This window comes from Egretta garzetta, unplaced genomic scaffold (genome assembly GCF_000687185.1).
Source record: "Egretta garzetta isolate BGI_Z169 unplaced genomic scaffold, ASM68718v1 scaffold442, whole genome shotgun sequence".
Taxonomy (NCBI): domain Eukaryota; kingdom Metazoa; phylum Chordata; class Aves; order Pelecaniformes; family Ardeidae; genus Egretta; species Egretta garzetta.
The window spans coordinates 1354030-1378861 of NW_009258961.1; the positions used below are offsets into that span (position 1 = coordinate 1354030).

A 24832-nucleotide genomic window follows, 5' to 3' on the forward strand; every position below is an offset into this window, starting at 1 on the left:
AGTCATCATCCCAAGGTGCACTTGAGCATCTGTTAAATATTTTATATATGGTATTTATACTTACAAGTAGCTTTGTGAAAATCTAACAAGAGCATTTGAAAGACCATAAAAGAGGAAATGTTAACATGGAGCTATAAGGTGATCTCACATGATTTGGGCCCACATAATGCAGTGGGCATTTATGGATCCTATAAATAGATGGTGAGCTATTTATAAAGCATCCCTCTGCTTCCATGCTACCCTGAATATATTACCAAGACATTGTGCATTGTATTGAGGAGCCTGTGGTTGCTTATTAGAACACAGCAATTTATCTGACTAGATCCTTTCTGGGATACCTTAAAGATCTGACACCTTTCTTCTTCACTTTAGAAGTCAGGACAATAGTTTAAGATGTTCCCTTTTGACCTCTGTACTTGCATATGACCCACACAGGCTTTGTTTTACTGTCACATCTATTATGCTCCATCTTGTGCTTCATTCACATCATGAAATGAATCAGGAGCATACGCAAAGCAAAGTTGTGTCCCAGATTGCCAACATCTTGCTGCCCTACTGGGCTAGAGGGTCTTCAGTAAATAGTCAGTGTTTAAAGCAGGCTTTGCGTTCCTTGCTGAACTGATGACTGTATTTTTGTACCCATCTTGTCTCTGACAAGGTGTGTCCAGCTTATTGCTAACAATCAGATTTAATGTTTTGTTTCAAAACCCAGCACTCTGTGATTTGGCTTTTTGAATTTCATGGAGAAGGACCAAGAATATGCGCAACTTGAAAAATCATGTTTTCTTTCTATGGAGATTCCTTTGCTTTTTTTCCAAATAGCCAGGGCTACTTACGGGATTTCACCCTTTGAACTCACTTGAAAATGTTCAGTGTAGGAATATGATGAAGGTTATCAAGAAGACAAAGCTATCAACCTTGGAGTTGCCTGCTTCACTATCCCTACAATTTTATTTCTCTCTCTAGTAGAATATCTGCCTTTTAGTACTAGTCCACCCAGTCCCTACCCTTTCGTCGCTGCCAATATGCAGCCCAGACAATTCATCAGTCATGCAGGAAGGCACCTGTAAGGAATCTGCATATCTTTCTTGCTGTGTCTAGGAGATTTCCATTGTCAACAAATTCAGATAGTGATCACCTTACTATAAACTTTAAAGCATCTTTTGCATCATGACTCCATCCATGTGTCTTAGAGCAGGAAGGAGATGGAACACACTGGGTCAATCTGCTGTCACTTGTCACCTCAAATTATTGCATAACTTATCATTGACCAAGACTGCCAATATTATGCATGCATTTATTTCTTTCTCATCAGGGCTAGTGTGTTCTTGCTGACACCACAAACTAAGACATCCCACAGCCCTCTGCACCACTCTGAGCTTCATGCCCTTTTTGAGTCAGTAAACCAATTCACAGGTCAGTGAGCAGCAAACACGACTTACTTGAGAGTTCTTGGGAGTACTTATGAGTGATCAGAACAGTTTTGCTTCTCTCTCTGAATTTGGGAGAACCGAATTCCTTCTCGGGTGCTTTTCTGATTTTTACTGTGAACTGTAGATTCTGTGAGACTGCTCTCAGGTATGTAGTCTGCATTTCAAGCTTCTTGGGTGTTGTAAGTAGGACTGACTTTGACCATTCTTCACATCACTTTCTTATCCAGATACTGCTGCATAAAATGTCTAACTGCTCAATTTGACCGTTATCTCTTGTTGTGCCGGTTCTTCTCTTTTTCGATCTCAACCCTTTCTCAGAGTTTTCCCTCCTGCTTATCTGGGGGTTTGATTTCCACATTATCAAGGACCTCCCCTTCTATTTCTGATTTGTACCTGGGCAATACTTAACCTACTTCTCTGCAACAATTTTTTCCTCCCAGTGAGCACAATGCCACTTTTGCATGATTATAAAGAGCCTAGCCCCATGTTTTTTCCTCACCATTATTTCTTAATGCCTCTTTCAACTTGGCTCTTCTGACTGTTCTACAAGGCGACTGCACATCATCTCTCAGTAACATCCTCCTGCTTTTCTAGTTGGAAAATACAGTGGGTTCTTCTTGCTTAACTTTGAACATATGCATGGAGATATTTTCACATGGATTAGTCATTATAGCACCACATGAGAGAGTAATAAGCACTTATTTTAGATGCCTGGTTTTAAGTTGAAGTGAATCTGTTTTGTAAGGGAGCGTATGTCAGTTTTCGATATCTGTGTCTAGCTGAGCAAATCATATTAAGGTCCTTTTCTAAGATACAGGACTTTACGGATTTTCTTTTTGCTCCCCAATTTATTTGAAGTAGCCAGTTTCAAGGGGGGGTCTGACCTTGTTGCTTACAGTCATGTCCTATTCTATATTCAGCCCTGGAAAATTTAGCACATGCTTTCCTCTTAAACCAAGGCCCTCTTATCTGTTGGAGGCCATAGACATTTCTGCATGAGGATAGAAGAAATGAGCACAATTCCTTTTAAGTGAGATGCAATGTTGAGGTTTTTTTGAAGAAAGCAGAGGAACTACTTTTTATTAAGAGAGTGTCTTAAAGTTTATGCTCGAGAAGAGATAGTGGGATTTGAACAGCCTAACAGCTGTGAGATTCCTTCCTTATTTCTGCGTAACAGAAAACTTCTCATTTCCTGGGAGTAGAAGGAACAAATTATTTCAAAGATTTTTCACCTTAGCTTTTCCCTTGAAATGCTGGCAAAATAACAGATGGAATCCATACCTCAAATTCTATTTAATGCGGGCTTACTCTAACAACAGATGAGAAGAATAAATACTTTTCTAGAAGATTTTCAAGGACGATTTTTCAGCATGTAAACCCCATATCCAGGAGTATTTTCTCAGTTTGCACTATTTTCACTCTAAGAAATTCTCATTTTAATCATTTTTATAATCAAGCAGCACTTTTCCACCCAGTTTTTTTGAAATCAATTATGCCTCTGACAGGTAAAATGGGACTTAAGAAGAACACTTTAATATTTACATCTGAGCATTCAAATATTTTATTTTGTAAAAACTTAAATTTAAAAAAAAAAGATTGCTTTAAAGCATCACTAAGAAGTGATTCAAGAGATTAAAAAATAGCTTTACAGAAAACATCCTTGTGACTGCAGCTTTTCAAGTGATTTTCTAAATTTGGATTTTCTGTATTCAGATAAGCTGATAAGTAATTTTCCAAGTTTCCCAAAAATAGGAGAAGTTATTCTTTTCCTCTGTAAATAGAGGTTTAGTCTCACCCAAGTAAACATCTGAACATTTCATCCTTGTGGTTTTTTTGCCCTTGACTTCTGGGGGGAAATTGTGAAATCCTACAATTCATCTCTCCAACAGTGATTTATTATTTAATGTACAACCTCCTGATGTAATCACTTAGAGATCTGCAGTCCTTATTTTCCTATAGGCAGTTTCAGAATTACTTGTTATGATAACTTAGGGAAATCACAGTTGAGACCTATACTTATGAGCAGTGTTGAAAAATTCTGGTCCATAACTTTTAGGGTTTTATCGATCTAAATACCTTTAAAAATTGCTTGTGATGTTTCATTTTTTCATCTGTAAGATGGGGGAACAACATTTCTCCACCTTCCAGAACTATACACATACCGCAACACCACTATAGACATACTGAGATCACCAAATAAGTATGAAAAATGCCTCAAGTATTAATAGATGTTGGAAAGAAATCCACTTGCTGTATTTCTCATGATTTCAAAATCATAGATAATGGGAAAGGACATTTCAGCTGGACAAGAACAATGGCTAAATGTTCCTCTTTTAGCAAAATATAAGGTGGTTCCTCTGAGTTACAGTGGGGTAAGTGCTTAATGCTGCACAGTTTGTATCATATAGTAAATGTGTAATTTTCTTTTTTAATAGTTTAATGAGCATATTGAACTATAAATTATATATTTTCTAGAAAAATATCTTATTGGATATGAAAATATTAAAATTAAATTGACCATTTTTTAACTCATCATATTCTTGAGATAGACCACCTCAGGATTTTGGGAATCTTGCAGCTGCTTAACTGGCTGTAGTGTTTTACTTTTGTTTTGGTATAATTCAAGCACGAAGTCAAAGACACTAGTACAAAGCTGTACAACTCAAACCAGGTCTTATACCTTTCAGTCATCTGGGATGCTATGAATTGTTAAAAAGATAGCTATTTTTATCTTTAGAGGTTAGTATTAGACTAGACTTTTGGTTGATATAAGCAAGTATTCTTAAATTGACCTTCTACAACATAAATTCCCAATTGAGTATGGTTGATGCAGTATTTCCATTTTTATATCAGACTGTGCTATAAAAGCAGTGAACTGAGATCTTAGCATCTAAGAGCCAGGCTGAAACAATGAGAAGTACTTCAATAAAGCATTCAAATATCTTATGAATATTTCTATGTAGTTCTAATTAGATACAGACATATTTTCAGCTGAAATCTGCTGAAAGAACTTGCTTGATATCTAGATTATTAAAGGAAATCAGCAGTAACACAGTGCTTATGAAAATAGCCAAAATATGAACAAGGAGAAAAATTAATCACTTTGATCCAACACTGAAAAAATCTTGTTTAAAGAAAAGAAAGAGCAAAATGAAGAAAAACATCATTGCCAGCTAAGCTTTACCCAATTTACACAGAATTAAAACCAAACAACAACAAAAAAATCAATAGGGTGTAATTGTAACATGTTGAGAAGATAGTATCAAAGATAAATGACAAAAAGTAGTGAGCGATTGGACTGAAGTTTAGTCTTTGAACTGAAGATAATTAAAGATGAAAGGAAAGAAAAAAGGACCTGTGGCTCTTCAAACAGGTGTTCCAAAGGTTTGCAGCAACCCTGTGTACCTCATAAAGTGTACCTCATGAAACATCTGGGGCTGATCCCAGTTACTTCACTGTTACAATGGGTTTACACCCATTTTCTGAGATCAGGAAAAATGGTCTTTGTGCTTAGGAAAAGTTTTCTCAGTTCTAGCAGGTTGAATGCAATAATCAGCAATTCTTGAAGCTTTTTCTTCTTCCTTCTCTTCTGAAGTCACAAGCCTGAACTTCTAAGCCTTATGTCCCATTTGATTTTAAATATAATTTTGGTTAGAAATACTAGAATTATACTGCAGATTTTTTTGGACAGGAAGCGCTACAATTGGACTATGGTCTTGTCCACAGATATATCAACTTTTTGGTGGAAGAATGTGGGGGAACTGCTACTCTTAGTGGATATTGCATTTCTCTTGGAGTTGGTCAAGATATGCCAATGTATTCAAGATCAAACTGGCCACATATGAAAGCATTTTATTATTATTGCCCTAGTACCATTTGAAACTCTTGAGATAATTAGCTTATGGACAAAATTATGCTTGGGAAACTTAGCTTATGTTTTCATTATTAATTTGTTGATTTAAGCAACACACAAGTGCTAAAGACAGGGATTAATTTCACTACTCTTTCCAGTTACGGACCACTTACATGGGATTGCAGGAATATACTTCACCTTCTTGTATAAAGCAAAGCATTTGATACCTCTTCTTGAACACCAAATGCGAAGGAAATAAAAGTTTTCACTTTTTATCCAATAGCCTGGCTGTTAATGCATTTGTAAAGCTTGTGAAAAATAAAATGCAATCCTTTTCTCCTTCCCAGACTGCGGGTTGTCTTATTGAAGAGTATCTACTTCCTGGGCGAATTGGCTAGAAATCAGCTGGTTCCTCTGAGCAGTTGCCCCCCAAGATCTTCATGCTAAGGAGTGACTCTGTGTGATTTCAGATGGGATCAGTTCCTTTTGGGTGCATAGGAAATGTAGGAAGGAGCTGTGCTCCCTGTCGCTGGGGTGGCACGAACTTTTGATTTGTTTTGCTCATATTTGACATATTTTATTATATGCCAAGAAACGACAGGATCTGGAACTAAGTATGGTTTTACGCTGTGAGTTTTGGTATATTCAGTATTACTTTAGAAGAACACCCCTACTTTATTACCAGACAACATATACCAGTTACGTCGGTATGAAATCTCTTATAAATACAAGTAGGGAAACTGCATGTCAGTGCATTTGATCCTTCTAAAGGTGACCAGTTGTTTAATCAGTTTGATTTTTTGTATCTGAAAAAAAGATTTATGCTTGTGTACCTGACAAAGCCAAAGCTTTCGATTATAAAAACAGGTCAAATACATAACAAAGCAGTCCTTGCAAATGCAGTATTACAAGAGAGTAGAATTTCATGGCTTTTACCCTAAGAAGTTCTGTCCTCAATTATTTATATTTGCAAGTTCACCGTTAAAAAATCTGTCTTCTAGATGACATAATATTCCTCCTAGAATTTCTGAAGAGAGAAAACAAGTGTTCAGTAATGGAGCCTTTAAGAGTCTTGCTTTTTTGGTGTTTTTGCATGTATGCAAAAATATACATTTAGATAAAGCTGAAGCTGTCAGAGAATGTTACAAAATGCACCAATGTAACATGTCCTGCAGCTACAAGGCTCAATCAAAGCTCAGAAAGGCACTTTTCTGATGTGCTGCATTGCACACACGCTTATACTAAAATGAAGATGTCCTAGTCAGTCAGGGAGACAGCATGATATAATTAATGACTCTTCTATAGAAGGTTCCCCAGTTATGACATTCAGTGTTATCTGATTGATTTATAATATACGATTTACATAAGGACTAGTTATTTCTAAACTTTGAAGTCTATACAAATTTCTCTGCTGCAATTAGCATAGAGCCAATTGCAATGTATTTTAAAAGACAAAAAAAAAAAAAAAAAGCAAAGGCGTATCCATCCACAAATGTTAGTTACAGAAAAAACATTGAAACTCCTGAGCTGAGGAACAGTTCTCCTCTCAGCAAGTGCAGGTTTTGAATACTTCTGAATGAAATGAATAGCTGCCTTTTGACTTGTCTGCAGAAAAGCATTGTTAGGTGTGAAAGACACTGAATACTTTTTTTTAAGATGGGAATGAGAAATGGGCTTTGAAAATACATTTCGTAGAATTTGCCAGCAGTAAGAAGTATCAAGCCAATTAGAGGTGGTTGAAAATCAACTTTCTGTGATAATCTCCAGATTTCATGTGTTCATAGCCTTCTGGAATACTCACACTCTAAGCTAAATATTTTTAATGGGGTTTTTTAACCAAGATTTCAGAATGTTAGAGCAAAATTTGATTATTTTTTGCATGAAAGATACTTCAGCTGTTGTTGAGGGAGGAAAAAGACCTGACACTATTCTCTGAAAATAAAAAATAGCTGAAGCTGAGAACTGGAACTTGGCTACTCACTGAAGTCTAGATTCACAAAGGCACTTAACTGCTGCAGCACAGCATTTAAATTTTAGCCTTCAGACTTCCAAAGTAGCTGAGTTACTTTAATGTTTCCCTGTGGCGCAATTGGGAAGGGTTCGTCACCTAAAGGTACATTGGTACTGCTAAGTGACAGGCTAATATGGAGCAAGCTTGAGAATGGGACTCATCGTGTGCTCAGGTCACAGCTTAATTGTTAGCCGTCCTCCTGGGTGTGTTTTGGACCCCTCCATGCAGTGCCTGTGCACTGGTCGGAGGACAGAGACTGCGTCCACAAAGCTGCATGAAGAGGCCTGTCTTGTTTTGGTCCCCTCCCTTCTTTCCAAGCATAGTTTAAGCACTAGGAAATGAAATCTCCTCTCTCACTTCAAAACATACAACATTACATTTAGCTTCCTTTTACTCCCATTACCTACAGTGCTGCCTCCTATTATTCCAAACGCTTTGAGCTGAAAAAAAACCACACAAAATAATTATTAGGCAGCAGGTGGGAACCAGAGAAGATGTAGTGCCAAATACTACATAGTAGTATGGGATGTGGCCAGCTTGGAGCAGAAGGTGCTAGCAGTAAGCACTATGAATGTAAGCCAGTCCCCACTACTTGGCCTCAGAGATAGCAATTGATTTGTGCTTGTATTTTATTTCACTATCATAGCATCTTCTGATACAGAGGTCTGCAACATCCAGCTTGATCAGCAAGGAGATGCTCATGTTGGTCTTTGTCAGAGGCTGATAAAGATATGTCAGAAGCTTCCATAGAAACTTTCTCCATCTGCTTTCTGCTTGGAGTCAGAGCTTGGCCTCTTATCTTAAAAACTATATTACTTCTCTCTAAACAAAAGCAGGGCACCTTCCTTTCTTGTAAAATGCTGCCACCATTTTGTACAGGGGTTATTAAAATGTTCAGACAAGAGATGAGACACCTGGGTCCTGCTCATTCTTTTTGAGTGGTAAGAATTTATCCTGACTACTTTGCGGTAGACTCTGTCTGGGAGTACTCTGGTTAAAGCTGTTCTGTAATTCAACAAGAATTCAGGACTCACTGGGCCAGTGTAAATAGATATGCTAACTGGCCTTTAGGGTCCTCTCCTAGCAGATCAGGGATATGATCTGGACCTCTGGCAGAGAAAGACATGATAGCTAGTTACCTCTCAGACTACGCTTGTGATCAAATAAATATTTATGATATTTGTTTTACACAAATATAATATAAAGACTGGGACCATCTTCTCTCCTGTTTTTTCAAGAATGAAATTTCCGGGAAGTTTTTGTGCAAGGTCAAGATCCTATAGGTATATGAGCTGTCAGCACAAAATACCAAGGTGGGCTTGGGAAGGTGCAGATGGGAGAACGTGTGGGTTCCAGCTGAACTTAGGGGTCAAACAGGTGCTTACAGCTTTGCATCAACAAGGCTTCTGGGTCAGCGAAGAAGCATAATTTTAAGTATTGAAAGAACATTGCTGGTGAAACTCCCAGTGCCCACAGATAGAAATATCTCTGGCTTTAAGCATCAATTTCAAAGTAATTTTGAAGATTCCATTCTTGGCCATAAGTATATGTATTCTGCTTATGTCCCACTTTTGGTGCTCATGTTTTTGTAAAAATGGGCCTGTTCTAGGTTTGGAGGGATAAAGATAAAACAGTTGGATAAGTAGCTCTAAAAGTAGTTCTGAGCAGTGGAAATAATGAAGTCCAGCTTTCCTTGTATTTGGATTTTCTGCTGTTTAATAAGGTGAAAGTTCCCCCTGGTGCTTTTTTAACCCATGGGTCATTCACAGCATCATTCCGCCACGTGGATTCTTTGATATCTGTGAGGAACTGACCTCATGCTTCAGCCTTTTCCTCAATAAAGGCAGTAATAGAGCCTCTCTCCTTCTCTTCTCCCAGCTGTCTATTTTAAAAAAACTTGTAAGATTTAATGTGCTGAGACCTGAAGTCCTCAGTCAAATTTGACGGTTCAAAAGCTATTGGAAAGGATGGATAAATATACCTAACCACACACCCTCAGTGTGTTGTGCTAGTAAAGTGCATTTCCCTAGGAAACCAAGGCAAAAATCACTTCTGAGCATACTCAGAGGCATCTGTTATAACTCTTTAACAGAGGCATTTCCAATGTCCAGTAAAAAGAGTATGTTTTGCACAGTTGTCTAAAAATCAGTGATTTTACATCAAAAAGGGAGAAAGAAAGAAATTCCAGAGAAAAAGAAAATAAGTGTCATTTTAGTACAATCCTGATAATACAAACCACATCAACCAGTTTCGCACATACTGTTATGGTGCAAAGACAGATTAATGCTTTCAGCACAAGTTACCATGAATATAGAAAAGCAGTTTAATCCTTTCAAATTCATATTAGAAGTGCTGCATTTATTCATAAACCAAAAGCATGAGTGAAAGGAATGACATTGCTTTGCGCTCTCCTGTCCAGGAATTTTAAAATCACTGAGGAACCTGTAGTCCTTTGTCATTGCTCTAGGTTGTCACTCCAGCATGAGAAACTTACGCTTCACTGCACCATGGCAAGATGCTATTGCAAGTAGTACCTAACATGCACTTTTAATCCAAGATAGAATTTCTGGACTGAAAATATACACTGTAGTAGTACATACAATTTTAAAAATCTGAGATGAAGCAATTAAATATGAAAACAAGAGGGTGAGGGAAATAATATTTACCCAAGAAGCTTCACATGATTGTCAAATGTGACCAATTTATGTAGTATAAATTTAGGTATGGATGATTCAGTGGATGTGCTCCAGAAAAATGATTCATCCTACCCCTCAGGAGGTGGGATAAAGAAACGACCCAATAAAGGACCTAGTTCTCTCCATTGGACATGGCAGGCACATTGCTTAATAGATGCACAGCATTTTGATGACTAAAAAAGATGAAGTGAAGGATCATTAGAAATAATGGAGAAGCCTTATGCAAAAACCTTTAACCCAACCTCCGTGCTCCCCCTCCAGGAAACCTATACCCTTCTAGTGCAAACTGTAACACATATCATTAAGAATTTATATCTGCACACTACTTCCTTCTTTCAGCCATGCCCAGTGTTACTGACTTTGACTGGAAATCCTAAACTCATTGGGTGTCTTTCTGTTGACTCTGGTGGCTGTTTTAAGTTATCATGTGCAGCCATGCTGTGCCATGCTGATATTGATATTTAAATGCATTAGACTGTTGTCTATAATGCTTTTTGTCACTCGAGATGTTGAAAGCAGACAAAAAAAACCCCAAACCCTGTCTGATCTATTTACAAAATTGTCTGGGAAGATAGAAGGATATTTTTGTCTGAAAAGAGAATGATATCCCTTCGTTATGGTGCAGTTCTGAATAATTCTATAGAAATCATCAAGATTATTATCCTGGATTTACCATGCTTTAATAAAGAGAAGAATCTGATCCAGTGACGGTGTGACTGACAGTCCTAGCCTGAGTAGGAAGAGCATGGGGTCTCCTTTGGATCCTCCATGTTAGGATCAGTCACTGTCCAGCTGATTCCCTGGATGTTTTTCCTCTGCTTTCCAGTAGATTTTGTGTGGGAGGGCTGGGGAGGCGAGCACGGCCATCAGTAGGGGAGTGTTGATTTTTGCATTCCTGAAAATTGCCGCTGGCTGTGCTAAGTAAAGATAATTGGCAGGAATCGATTAGTTTCATAGGAGGGTGTTATTAAGGGTTGAGCGCTTTTCACAAATTGCCCCTTCTGCACTTACTGCTTGAGAGGCATAATCTCAGTGATCCCGAAATTCACAGAACAGGAGATTGATTTCCTCCTTTTTCTTTTTCTTTCCACCCCTTAAACTCTGCAGGTCAGTCCCACCCCAGGGTGCATCCGGGCGTTAATGAAGATGTTGTACTGCCCTTACTGCAGAGGACTTCCCACTGTGAAACCTTGCAACAACTATTGCCTCAATGTAATGAAGGGCTGCCTAGCAAATCAGGCTGATTTGGATACTGAGTGGAATCTGTTCATAGGTAAGAAGGGTTTAAATATTAGTGGAAGGAAATGCTGGTAGCAGCGAACATCTACAGAGCTTTGTGAGGTTAGAAGACACTGTTGGTCAATATTCACAATGAAGCAACTGCAGATGTGCCACACTTTCTAATTTGTCTTCCTGGCTTGCGGTAAGAAATGACTCTTCCCTCCCCAAGCCAGACGCATTTCGTATTTCATATTTCAAAAGGAATGGTGTGGTGTTGCAGCTTCTGAGCTGAATTATTACATGGTATGTGAAATGTTGAGAAAGCTTTGGTTGAGGATTTGATAACAAGCTTAACATGGCAGAAATAGTATTTATTACAACTGAAAACTAGACTCTTGCAAGCTGAGAAGATAATAACTTTGCATAACATCCAGTCAACATAAATCACAACAGCTGCTCTGCTTAATTCTTGTAGTATATAGGCAAAAAACTTAAGAAGTTACATACACGAGAAATTATTAATCCCATATTCTTGATTAAAATATATTAATGTCTCCCTTTCAGTGTGCTGAAAAGAAAATACCAAACATGCAATCAAAACGTTAGAATGGAGTATAGAATATGTATTTAAAGAAAACTGCTATTACAGTCTTATTCACATAATTCTTCACTCAAGTAAACTAAGAAAAAACAAGAAAGAATTCTTTAAACAGCTATTCAGATATCCCATGGGAAAAAAAAAAAAAAACCTCCCAGAAGAGAAACATTTAACAAGAAATAAGAGCTTCAAGTCGCTTTTGATGATACACAGGATAGGATGAGGAATCAGACAAGGCTAATGATAACATAAAAAGAACAGGAACAGCTAGTTATACCAGTCAGTAATGAGCATCATAGACTAGACTGGATTTCAGGAAAATAAAAGCAGCTGGAAAACATGGGATAAAGCTCTCTCTATTTCAACCGAAGAAAGTAACTGTTTTTTCTACCTTTGGAAAGAAAAAATATGAGCAATCTAATTTTGCTTAACTTCAAACCCCACTGACAAATATGACTTTGAAAATTTTACTCTGACTCACTCATGAATTTTCACTTTACTCAGCACAGAGGTGGTGCAAGATGGATAGGGAGAAGAAAACAGGATGAAAAAGAATCAGAGTATGAAAAGTGAAAAACAGCATTAAGTGTGCTGTGAAAATAGCCTAGGCCAAAAGTGCAAACAACAATAATAAACTAATGATGCAAATAAGCATGCCTTCTCAGTCCCTTGTACTGGTTAAAGGAGCTGACATCAGAAGCAGCGCCAAACAGAGGGATACCCTTGGGATTACTGGTGTGAAAAGAAGAGTCAGTTCATCATCAGAAAGCTAAATAGGAGCTGATTGGAAACTGTTAGAGACATTGCATAAGCGACTTCTCCTTTGTCAGTAAAGAGTAAGCAAGACCTGAATTGTCACTAATTCTGATCAAGGAAAATAATGTAGGCTTTTAGAAAAAAAAAATAACTAAAATAGCAGATTTTTTATTAAGGCAAGCACCTATTAAAATCAAAAGCTAGAAGGTAAGATTTCAGGTCTTAAGAGAAGATTTCCTTTTCTGGTGCTTTAAATTCAGTAAGAGTGCTGGGCAGGGTGAGGTATGTGCTGGAAAGTGTGGAAATGCTTACAGATTCAGGCTTTCAGTCTTTGATGCAAAGCCCTCGTCTTCATCAATGTCTTTCAGATTTTGATTGTTCCTGCTCTCAGAAAAGAAAAACTGCATGAAAGCTTGTACATTATGTTAAAACTTAGTGCTAATTTATTAAGTACTATGTAATACACTGTGTACTTCCTTAAAGAAAAGCAGGCTGCTATGCAATTATCCCTTCAGGTCAGTGATGACAAGGCAGTATAAAGTACAAATACATCAAGGCATATTTCCTCTTTCTTCTACCTAAACAACTTTCCCTCTACAACTTGATGGGGGAAGGGAATAGAGAAGGAGAGACAGATTTTCCTGTGTTTGGAAAAGGTATTCTTTTTTATCCCATTTTTGAGGCCTCTGATAGCTTTGCTGAATATGAGAGTCCTCAGTCCTTCCTTTATGAAAGATTGAAATGCGGCAAGTTGTCTCTGTCTCTGACAGCTGTCAGAGGCTTTCTAATAACACACGCAATTCCCTTAGTACTAAACACAACAAAACTTCTACTCACTGAATTAAAACGAACGGCAGCACTTTACAGCACCGCTGAGCTATGAAAGATTGGAAATTATGCATGAGCAGTTTTTATCCCTGTTCCGATACTAGGAACCATGGACTAGGAAAAAAAAAAAAAAGATAATTTTGTGCACTAACAGTCTCTGAGTAGGCAGCAATCCCAAATGTTAGCGCATATCCATACACAACAAGATAGTTTTGCTTAGCTCATAATCTGTGTATTGCAAGGTTGTTTTGGCAAAAGTTGGTACTAGGAGAAAACTCTCAGATGTGTTTGTCAGTAAATAAGCAAATGCTGTAGTTTGGACTGCATGTACTGGCATTGTGCTGTAGTTACTGTAATTGTCCAGCAACACCCAAGATCTACAAGTGAGGAGGAGCGGAGGAAACTAAACGGGCTCTCTGACAACAGGATGTGTTACATGTTCCACTTAGTTTATAAATATAAAAGTCAGGACTGAATTCACATTTATATAGCGCTAATAAATCTTGCATCTACTTTCAAAGCTAGGGAGAGTGGGACAGCTTTCCCTTAAACATCTGGTGCTTTCCAAGATTTTATAGACTGTGAAAATTGGTAAGAGGTGAAACAGCTGCAGCAGCATGACACATGGTTTATTATATTTTTCCTGTTTGTGTCACCTTAAGGTCTGTGTCCTTTTTGTGTAATGTTTCATTATAGGCTTTTTGTATTTTGTTGCCATCATTACTGCACAATAAAAGCCAAATGTAGCACATCTCATTCTAGCAGAATTCCTCTGAAACTCAGAATTTTGCCTGTAGAAAGGAAGACAGTCTTTAATATTTATATTATAATTATAAAACTATAATGAATAAATACTTCTTCCAGGTATCTATATAAAATATTTAAGAGGTATTTAAAAGTAAACCAGCCACACTGACTTTGAAAATGTGTATTTTGACAAAGCTTGCTTCTGATGTTTTGCCTGTTAGTAACACCTCATAATCTTCTTTGCACCAGGCTCAAGCAAAGTTAGCAAATGCAAGATAAAAAGAATGAGTAGAGGAACTGTACTGCTGAGGAAGGAGATTGCCTCAGGGGAGGAGCTGACTGATTCTGTGGAATGGGGAAAAGGGGATTTTCTCTGTCTCATGGCCCAACAGATACAGTCAAAATTATGCTTCTCTCCATGGAGCTATACCAATTAACAGCGATAAGGATCAGGAATCCCACTGTTCCTTCTGTCATGGAAACACAGAAGAGAGGGAGGAAGCTATTCCCACTTACAAAGATTCAAACCCCATCCATCTTAGGGAATTACATTCAATTTTAGTAATACCGTTCCTCCTTTTTCTCTAGCTATCCTGTGATTCAGTCCCCATTTCTATCTTGAGATTCTTTGACTTTCCCTAACATTGGCTTTCTCTACAAATTATCATTTATTTCCCTTTAACTGCTCTTTTTCTCAAGCAGGAACATCAGTCGAGGAATGAGCTCCCCTTAGTGGGCACCACACTTTCCCTTGGTGCCCTCATTCAGCTTCAGAATCAACACCTGCAAAAAGATGATTTCCATGAAAGCAAGTGCATCTCATTCTGACCACTGCCTTACCCACAGGTTCAGGATGGCAACGTGACCATAACCCATTTGGATTTTGCAGGATTTCTTTCACGGTTAGCAGTGGGGTTAAATTTCTTCTGTCTTGAGACAAAAACATAGATGATATTAAATCTGAATGTCAAGCAAGATTGTGGGCCAAATATAATAGTCCTTACTTAAATAATTCAGAACAACAGAAGAGGAAAAATCCAGGTAGTTGCTTTAATCGCAGCACTGACTGTACCTGGGCCTTTTTTGTGGACATCTAGGATAAATCATAAATGCTTTGTTGCTGTAGTTAGTGACAAAGCGTACACTAGCGTAACGCCTGTATAGTAGCGTAGTCCATGGATTGCTCTGCTGCAATCCCGTAGAGGTTTACCACTGCATGACTATTTATAGCAGCAGAAATTACAAGCAGGGTTGGGGTTTTTTTCTAGAAATTATTCAACAGTAAATCAGACACACCTTGACCATACTCCCATGTTTTAATAGGTGGGAGATTGTGGAAAACGCTTCAGAAGTTGTGCAGTAACAGACATGTGCAAATGACTGTGATTCCGATGGCTCGGCATCGCATCCCTGTCTGTAAAAAGGAGCCCAGGGGCTTCTGCATTGGTTCATGTCCACAGCCATCCTTCTGCTCAGGCAGGAGAACAAGTGGCTTTGCTAGCAGTGTATTCAGTATTTGAGAAGCTCAGTAGTGTGGTAAGGCAGATCAGCATGTGGTGTGTTCACACGGTAGTATTGAAGGCCAGCAAAGCTGGCATCCAGGCTCAGGGAGCCAGAGCCACCTCTTAATGCCACTGCCTTGCTAGACTTCAGCCACAGGAGAAAATCGTATCTGCAAGGTTCCATCAAGAGCTTCTCCTTCCAGTCTTGAAGCTATTTCACTTACTGTCATTACAGCAGCTCTATACTATAAATAAATTTTCTTGTTACTGTGCTTTAAGAACCCCTCACTTTTTCTTCCCATCAGTATGACTCAGACACCTTAAGGAGACCTCCTGAGGTAGAGCATAACATGCAGTCTCACTTATAGCAACTTGATCATTTTAAGTAAGCTTCCCCATCAAAACCTTAACTACTTACACCTAATGAAAGCTTTAGAGTGATGAAAATATGTAATCAGTTTTACTTACTGCTTACAAAAGCCCTCAGGACCATGTATTTTTTCTGTTCTGTGTGCAAGCACAAGGATAAATATTTTCCTTTTAATGCTTCAAGAGACCACCTAGGTTTGTCTTTTTTTTAATGGCTTATTACAAGAATAACTATGCTCTTCAAGACTCACTTTGGTTCCTGGAAAAATCAGTCTATAATTGTAACAGTAATTCTTTACAATTTTCTTCTTCCTGTGTGTACAACTACTGTAAATAAACACGGCCGCAGCTGTGTAGGCAACTACATATTAGGTTCATGAAAATAGGAAACCTCTGAAGTGTACTGCGATAACATTCAAAACAAATTGGGGGGTTTGCCCCTTCTTTCTCTGAAGCGTACAGCATCTGTCACTTCTACTTACCCTTACACACTACAGACCAAAGGCTGGCAATCTGTTGTAACTCTCAGTAGGAAAAAGTCTTGCTCCTACTTGATCATGGTAAGTAAGACTTCAAAGCAGGGATTTTAGCAACTTTGGTCACCTGGCATTTGAATTTCTTCCTTCTGCTACCTTCTTCCTTAAACATTATGTGAAAGTATGCCATGGTATTAATTATACATTAGCCTCTCATAAGGACTGTGGGAGAAAAAATAAGTTATATTATTCCCTCCATGGAGAGGCACTGCAGAAGGTTCCTGCAGAAGGTCCTAGGGTGCCATTACTCCAAATTCAGAGTTTCTGGTAGAAATTAATGAAGGGGTTTTTGACGAGCATAGAATGCGTACTTGAATGCAAACACTAAAATTTCCTAATGTGCATCTTGTGCTCATATGAAAACTGATAGCATTCATAGTTAAGGCAGCCTAAAAATCAAAACCTATGTATAAAGCCTTTTCAGTTAGTGTCAACTTAGCAAACATTTAATTGTTCAGGCTAAAATCATCCTTTCTTGCTTTCTTCCTGAATGAAATGCATCATGACACCTCTCATGAAACCCTCTTTGCCACCCATCAGAACGAGAATAGGGAGAATTATCTTAACCTAACATTTTTCCTCTTTTCTACCCATTTCTTAGAGAAACTTTAGTGCCTCCAGAGTTTGGAGAAGTAGTATTTTCTTTAAGTCTCCTGCCTGTACAGACTATAGTAGCTATTGTTATACACCAATGTCTATGCCTTTCATTGAAGTGGCAGGGCTTGGTAGATGGCCCTAAGGGTTATGGATCCCCATCTGATTATATATGAAAAAATGGAATCTGTAGTTTAGAATTACTTTTTTCTGCTCTAGCTGATGTTTCCCAAAATCAAGGGAAAATGAGTACTCTGTTGTGTGATACAACTGGAAATTCAGTTGCTCAAAAGTTGAGAATGATCAGATTTGCAGATGTAAATCTAATGTTATTTATGAAAAAAACTTCTAGTGTGCTTCAGGCCCACTAGTTTCCACAATGCATAGGTAGCCTACACAAAAGAATTTGCAGTGCTATTAAAAAACCAGACTTAACATCATAAAACTGTTACATCATTTCAGGATACAAATATGTTGTTGCACAAATGAAAAGTGAACTCAACCTGATGATACCTAATTAAAAGATTACAGTACTATCATTTTTAAATCATCAAAAAGCAGTAGCCTCCATGATCACGTATTTTCCCCTTGTTTTCCAGAAATAGCAGAATCACTGCCTACAATTTAAATACTATACCAAGACCCAATGGCTTAGTCAGAGTATATAGGAGCACCCCTGAAATAAACGGAACATCACCATTCAGTGAGGTAAATAATGTGTAGAAGAGGGGAACTTTTCCCTCAGAAGTACAAAGGATACACAACCTGGGCATGTAATTCCTCAGATGGTAATGAATTCAGCCTGAAAGCTCTCTGAAGTTGTGGGACTGCCAGCAGCATGCAAATAACACAAGCACTTGCCTGCTGCACAAACTTCTACTTACCCTGCTAAATCTCTGTGCCTCCCCTTGGGGCAATACAGTTTCCTGCAAGCAGCTCACAGCATCCATTGCCCTGTATATTTGTTTCAGGATGTGTCACTGAAGAAGGAGGTTCCCTTCTGTGAGGCTATGGGGATCTTCTGCTCCAGTTACTGGCTCAAGAGGGCTGAGACTCATCTGGCCTGATCTTTCTGTTCGCTGACACCATTGGCAGCTCGTTACCAGGAGGATGCATCCTGGAAGGATGCTAATGGCTTCACTCAGGGTGACTCTTGAAAACTGCAGCTCCCAAAGAGGGGCTGTACATTTCTGAAGATGCAGATGATTAGTTGAATGACAGCAGCAAACTTCTTGGGCTCCTGAGCTTTGTCATGACTTGTGGAAATGAAGTACGGTGATCAACTATGCCATTTTTGTTAAGGATAGAAAGATATTAGTGCAAGTGAAACGCATCACCCATCATCATGTCGTGTGACGGATCCAAATACAGGATCGAATTCAGCAGTTCTAGAACTCTGCTTTTGCCATCCATGCACAATACTATTGAACTATATAATTTCTGCATTTGCAGGAAAAAGCTTCTCCAAACTTGAAGTGATACAAGAGCCACATGCTCAGCATTTTCACCTGGCACAACAGAGCCACAAGTTGACTGCAGCATTTAGATGCTACAGCATCTTTTGAAAATAACAGGGCTGGTCAGCACTGTCAAAAAAGTTTAAAAGATTTTGCAATTAAAACATTGGACCCAAATGATTACTTTTTAGTTTCATTTTCATTTCTCATCTCCAACTCTTTCACATCATCTTACATCAAAGAGAACTGACTGATTTGTACACATGAGCACAGTTTGGAAGTTGCATAGAATAACAAATTTCTCTGTGTTCACATTCAGGGAAAGTACTGGGGAAGATGTTTTGCCAATGCCCTTCAAAATGCTATGAATGAACACAGGGATGTTACACCAGACACCTCTAGAAAAAGGAGAATATGTTAATTATTTATTGCTTGAATACTGTGTGAATCAAGCATTATTATTTTGTACTTTTCCAAGTCAACAGCTGTGCTCTCTCAAGAGACTTCTTGCTTCCAGGAGTGCAGCAAACAGTCCTGCTCCTTCTGTCCTAGGTTACCATGTATATTAACACCTCAAGAGTTTTCTCTTCAGTGGAGGAATTGATCTCTCAATTAATTATGCTTATGTAGGGCTGAATCTCTGTTTACCAATATGACATTCCTCAGACACTTCACTGTGCTGATCTCCTTGTTTCAGAGGCCAGGGACCAGCTGGAAAATATAGTGCCTGGCCCAGTTTCCCTTCTGGGTTGGGGGGTTTGGGGCACCCGGTCTCTCTGACATATAATGTGAATGGAGCACACACCCAGACTCCAGAACTTGGCCATGCTCTTATGGTTCAGTTACCTGAAAGAACTACTTTGATACAGTTTTTTTTTTCCAAGGAGTGCAAACCCAAACGAAGGACGTGTGACTTTTTTCATTTTTTCCAAGCAGAAATAAGTCTGCTTTAAGAAAATTTTGGTTAACCCCTAATGTGCATTATTTTGGACAATGTAAAGAGATTGCTTTCAAATGTTGCAAGCAGGAGGGGTTAAATATCAATTTAATTGCTTTGAACATGCTACTTCAGCTGTACTTAATTGAGGCAATGCTGTATTACGCTAGGAAACATGAAAATTATGCTATCTCCACAAACGTATCTCCAGTTACATCAGCATTTGGCTTGGTCAGTATTGATAAACTTCAGATGATCTGAATTTTATGTTTTGCAGACACTCCTATTTTTAAGGGAAAACATTTATGGTTTTGATGCATTGTTGATGCATCAATAATTTGAATTTTGCCCCAGAGGAATACTGAAAGTTATATTTTAACTTTTGTCTCTGTGACCATTTTTTTTCTGCTTGTATTCAGCTGTATTTAAGACCATATATCTGAGAAAAGTATTTCGTTGCATTGTGACACCATTTTATACTTTTAAAATATTTTGTCTTGGAATCTTCATCTGTTTTAGAAAACTGCATAAACAGGAATCAGTTTTCATACACTGAAAATAGAACTCGAAACAATTTAATATTTTAAATTAACTGTTATTTCTGATAGATTGATTTACCAACTATTTCAAATTCCCTAAATTTCATATTAGAAACAAATGTCAAATTGTTTTCTCCATTATTCAGGTAAATATAATGGAGAGATTCATGTAACTTAGAGCAAATTTGTTCTACAGCAAGAAACCTCCCTACCTTACTGCTATCATAACACTTTGTTGTATCTTAAAGTACTTTGCCAAGGTTATTGTACAATATCAATAAAAGGTGATAGGTGCAAATCCCTTACCTCAAAGCAAAATTGACATTGATTTGCTTTGTATTATAATTTTGAGCCATTGCCTGATGAAGGCTAATCTGTTTATGATAATGTCTTAGGTAGTATATTATCTTTTACAATTATGTCCCATGACCTTAAAAGAAAACTTCATATTTCTTTTTGAAATACAGAAACAAAGTAGTGTTGGCAACCAGCCTTAGTTTCTCCTTACAAATAAATCCTAATGCTGTACATGGATAATACACACCAAAAAAAGGAGATCTGGGGTTGTAAATAATTTGCCAAATTCCATTAATGAGACAGCTGGGAGTTCTTAGTATCATTTCCTTATGCTTTTTTAGTCATTGAATTTCAGAGCAAGTTTCAATTTTATATTTCCCAAAGAATAAAAACTCAACCCAAAACTCAGTAAAAGAATTCAGATGTGTAGACAATCTCAGTTTAAATCATTACATTTTCTTTACTTTTTAACTGCTTATGCAGGTCTCTTTTGAGCCATACATAAATGACCCCATGTTGCCAAAAGTTCCAAACCTTATTAGCAATATGACAAAACCTACTAGAATATATAATTTTGTATGGGTATTATATTAAGTACCTATGTTCCTTAATGTAAACAAAATCTTCTCTTTTTTCCTCACAAAGCCACATAGGTATACAAGGGCACAGATTAAACTCAGTCAACGTTCTTGTTTCAGGGAGACTTTTTAAGGATAAAATGATAGAAAAGGGTGAAGAGTGGTTGACTGAACCACAGATTTCTCATGACTTGGCAAAGAGACTATGATAAAGATCCCTACAGAGTACCCCATATCAGTGCCAGATTTAGTGGAGCAAAAACTTAAAACCATTAGAGACATCAGAAGTTTTATCAAACAAAATATTTGGGAAATAATTATTTCTTTCTGGTAAGGGTCCTATGGATTCCCTTCCTGCAATGTGTCAACCCTCCATTTCTTCTTGTAAAAAAATTTTTTTTTTCAGATGCAGGAATTATTGGGGAAAAAACATAGATTTTTCCTCCTTTCTCTCTGCCTTACTAACAGAAAGTCTTACCATTACTATAGTCAAGAGAACTGTTTTGGCCCAGAGTGCTAGGACAGGGGTGGTATGGCCAAAATTCACTGAGCATTTTTGCAACAGTGAAACCTAAAATTGTTCTGATGCGTCTGGGAGATTCCGATGTGTTTAGAAGGTAATATGAAGGTAATATGAAAAACTCAGCTCTTATATTTCTTATTTCTCTGTGTTACTCAGTGTCACCTGCCCTGTAATACAACATTCAACATCCCTTAATATCATTTATATTGCAAGTTAACCTATGGGAGTTTAAACTCCCATGACATGTATTTTTCATTTAGCCACCAGAAGCATATACTGAACTTTCCATGTCAGTAGGAACTCACCTTCATAATATCACACTTCAATTTGCAGCCTTTCCATCTCTCTTGTCTTGTTAACTCTTAAAATACAGATAACTGTAGGAAAAAATAGCAGCTTGAAAAATAAAGAATGCAATTTTGGTTCCACTGGATATTTGTTGCTGACCTCAAAAGAGAATGCAGTTTTGCAACCAAAGTTTGTGTCTCACTGTGATGTTGTGAAATAAGATGAAGGTCAATCTTCACTTTCAGTGTACAGGTTACTACAGCATCTTGGACTTAACTCAGCTGTAGGATGAGATGAAAACTAACACTAAACCAAATGATTGCCTCAATATAAGGACAACAAACTATTACAATGTGTCCAGAGGAGGGCAGCCAAGATGGTGAAAGGCCTTGAGGGCAACACTTATGAGGAGCAGCTGAGGGCACTTGGTTTGTTCAGCTTGGAGAAGAGAAGGCTGAGGGGTGCCCTCATCGCAGGCTACAGCTTTCTCAAGGGGGGCAGCAGAGGGGGAGGTGCTGATCTCCTCTCTCTGGTGACCAGCAATAGGACATGATGAAATGGAATGAAGTGGTGCCAGGGGAAGTTCAGACTAGGCATTAGGAAAAGGTTCTTCACTGAGAGGGTGGTTGGTCCCTGAAACAGGCTCCCCAGGGAAGTGGTCATGGCACCAAGCCTGTCAGAGTTCAAGGAGCATCTGGATGATGCTCTTAGTCATATGGTTTAGTTTTAGGTAGTCCTGTGAGGAGCAAGGGACTCCATGATCCTTATGGGGCCCTTCTAACTTGAGATACACTGTGATTCTGTGATTCTGTGATGCACATAGTAAACTGACAGTGCCAAAAAGGCAAGAAGTTATCCTGAGCATGAGCCAATAAAACATAGAGCACTCACAGGTTGCTAGCCTGAATTTCATTTATGAAATTATACAGAAAGTCTTCCAGTAGATTTCACTCCCCTAGCATGTAGGATCATACCCACTGGAATTTAGTTATACTTCAGCATCCTTATTTTAATATTTTGGTTAAAGGAAGATGATAAATAGGATATAGACTTTCTCTACTATAGGAACATAGGAGTGACAGATCTGGCATACATAGCTGCAGTTTATGATTTGTGTTTCATTTATACACTCAAAAGAAGTATTTCTTATGACAAACTAAAAATGAATGCGTGAATATTTTGTTAATTGAAACTGCTGATATCTGCAGTGCTACAAACATACTCTAATCAGGTTCTCCTCTTTGTACTGCATTTACTCTTTGGTTAGCTTTTCATACCAATTAGAAAATGAAATGGTTGTGTTTCCTTTCTATTTTGTCCTGGGAGATTTTTTGTCAGGAAAACCTTTCTGTGGGAGGCATGAGAGATGGCTGCTCCAAGCTACGCTAATGGCTAAAAACACATTTTAGTAATATGGAAATCATCTATTCCAGATATTAATGACTGACATTTTCATTTTAGCATGTTGACTTTGCTCAGATAAATCACTTCTAAATTATTAGACAGTTTTGAGTCCTTTCATAATATTTAGTTTGACTGTCTTCACCATAAACAATTAACATGTTCTTACAGTATCTTTCAAGCTTTTATTGATATGAGTGCATATTATATTTGGGTTGCTCAAATGTTGCTGCCACAAAAATGCACACCGTACCTCGTTGTTTGATTGATGCATGTTTTGAAGAGTGTGTATATAAATTAATATTTTAAAAATTAGAAGGAAGTGAAACTATGGTAATGATACATTAGTGCCTTTTTAAGAAGCCTCTGACATTTCAGTTGTGATCAAACTTTCCTATAAAAGTTTAATAAAAGTATAATTAATTGCTCAGGTTGAAATCAGGAGGGACAGCGTGGCAGAACTTTAGCTGATGCAAATCATTTACTAATGGAAATATGGCAGTGAACAATACATTAAGATCTAATTCCACTGATATTAAATGTATTACTAAAAAAATAATTCCAAAATTAAGTCATTTTGTCAAATTATTTGTTACTGACAGATGAGGAAAGCAAGTACTTATTTTTCTTTCTGTGAAATCAACTTCAAGCTCCCCAGTCCCCATTCAGTTTAGGAAGAGAAAAGTCTTGATTCTGAAAGTTGGGAAGGTTTCTCTCCCCTTACAAAAAGGAATATGATAGTTTGAACATCTGGTTATATAGGCCTTGAAGTCAAAAGCGGAGCTGCTGCATAAAGTCTGATGGGTAGGGTGAGGCGTGTATTGCATAACGTGTCAACTTGGAGTCACATTTGTTTGAAATCTGGCAATATTAAACCCAAGCATAAGCCCGGATAGGGTTTATGTGAAGATACTTCTCTTCCAATCTGCCTTGTTGCTATTGTACAAGCAGAACAGGCTACAAGGCGTGACCTCTGGACAGCTACTCTTGACAGGGAAAGAAACCATCAAGTAAACATAACTTGCACTTTTTGAAGAATAAGCAGTCTCAGAGGGAAACAGATTACAGGTAGCTTTTCCCAAAGTACATGACACTGAATGGTAATTTTCATTTTCTCCTCATTTCACACTCATCTCATTTGGCCCAAACAGTGATATGGGTCCAAACTGCATAAAGTGTTGTGACTTTATAGTACTCTGTAAGTGACAAGAATGCAGTCCTTTTCAGCTGATGCCAGTATACGTAGTTTCATTGTTGGTCGTGGGGTTTTTCCCAGCTGTGCTCACCTCTTAGTTTTTTAGTGTTCCACATAAATATGCAAAGCATGCTACATGCTGGAGTCTTGTATTATAGCTTAATCAGTGCTGTAGGAAATGAGTTTCTACATGCCAAAATTCTTCACTCATTTTTCTAAAAACATTTTATTTTATTGTAGCTTTCACCTCTGTGAACTTCTGAAACAAATGTTTAAACTGGAGAACATCATTGCATTTGCTGTGGATGAAAATAATAAGCCTTTATGAAGAAGGACAATCTCTCTTTTCATTTTTAACTTGGTCACAAAAACTATGTGTTATCAGAAGTCTTTTTTGTTCAAATTTTTGAATGCTTATCCATAAACCTACATGAATTTTGAGTGGTCTGAGAATACCTTACAAAGTAAATAGT

General features: G+C 37.8%; 1 protein-coding gene across 1 annotated transcript in view; it reads left to right on the forward strand.

The window, feature by feature from the left end:
- GPC6 (glypican 6) overlaps positions 1-24832 on the forward strand; it is a gene marked incomplete at its 5' end in the record, with an annotated part of 524950 nt that overhangs the window by 310855 nt on the left and 189263 nt on the right. Inside the window, one exon of the mRNA XM_009634596.2 lies at positions 11101-11266. Coding sequence (XP_009632891.2) covers positions 11101-11266 — 166 coding nt within the window. The remainder of the gene's footprint in view (positions 1-11100; positions 11267-24832) is intronic.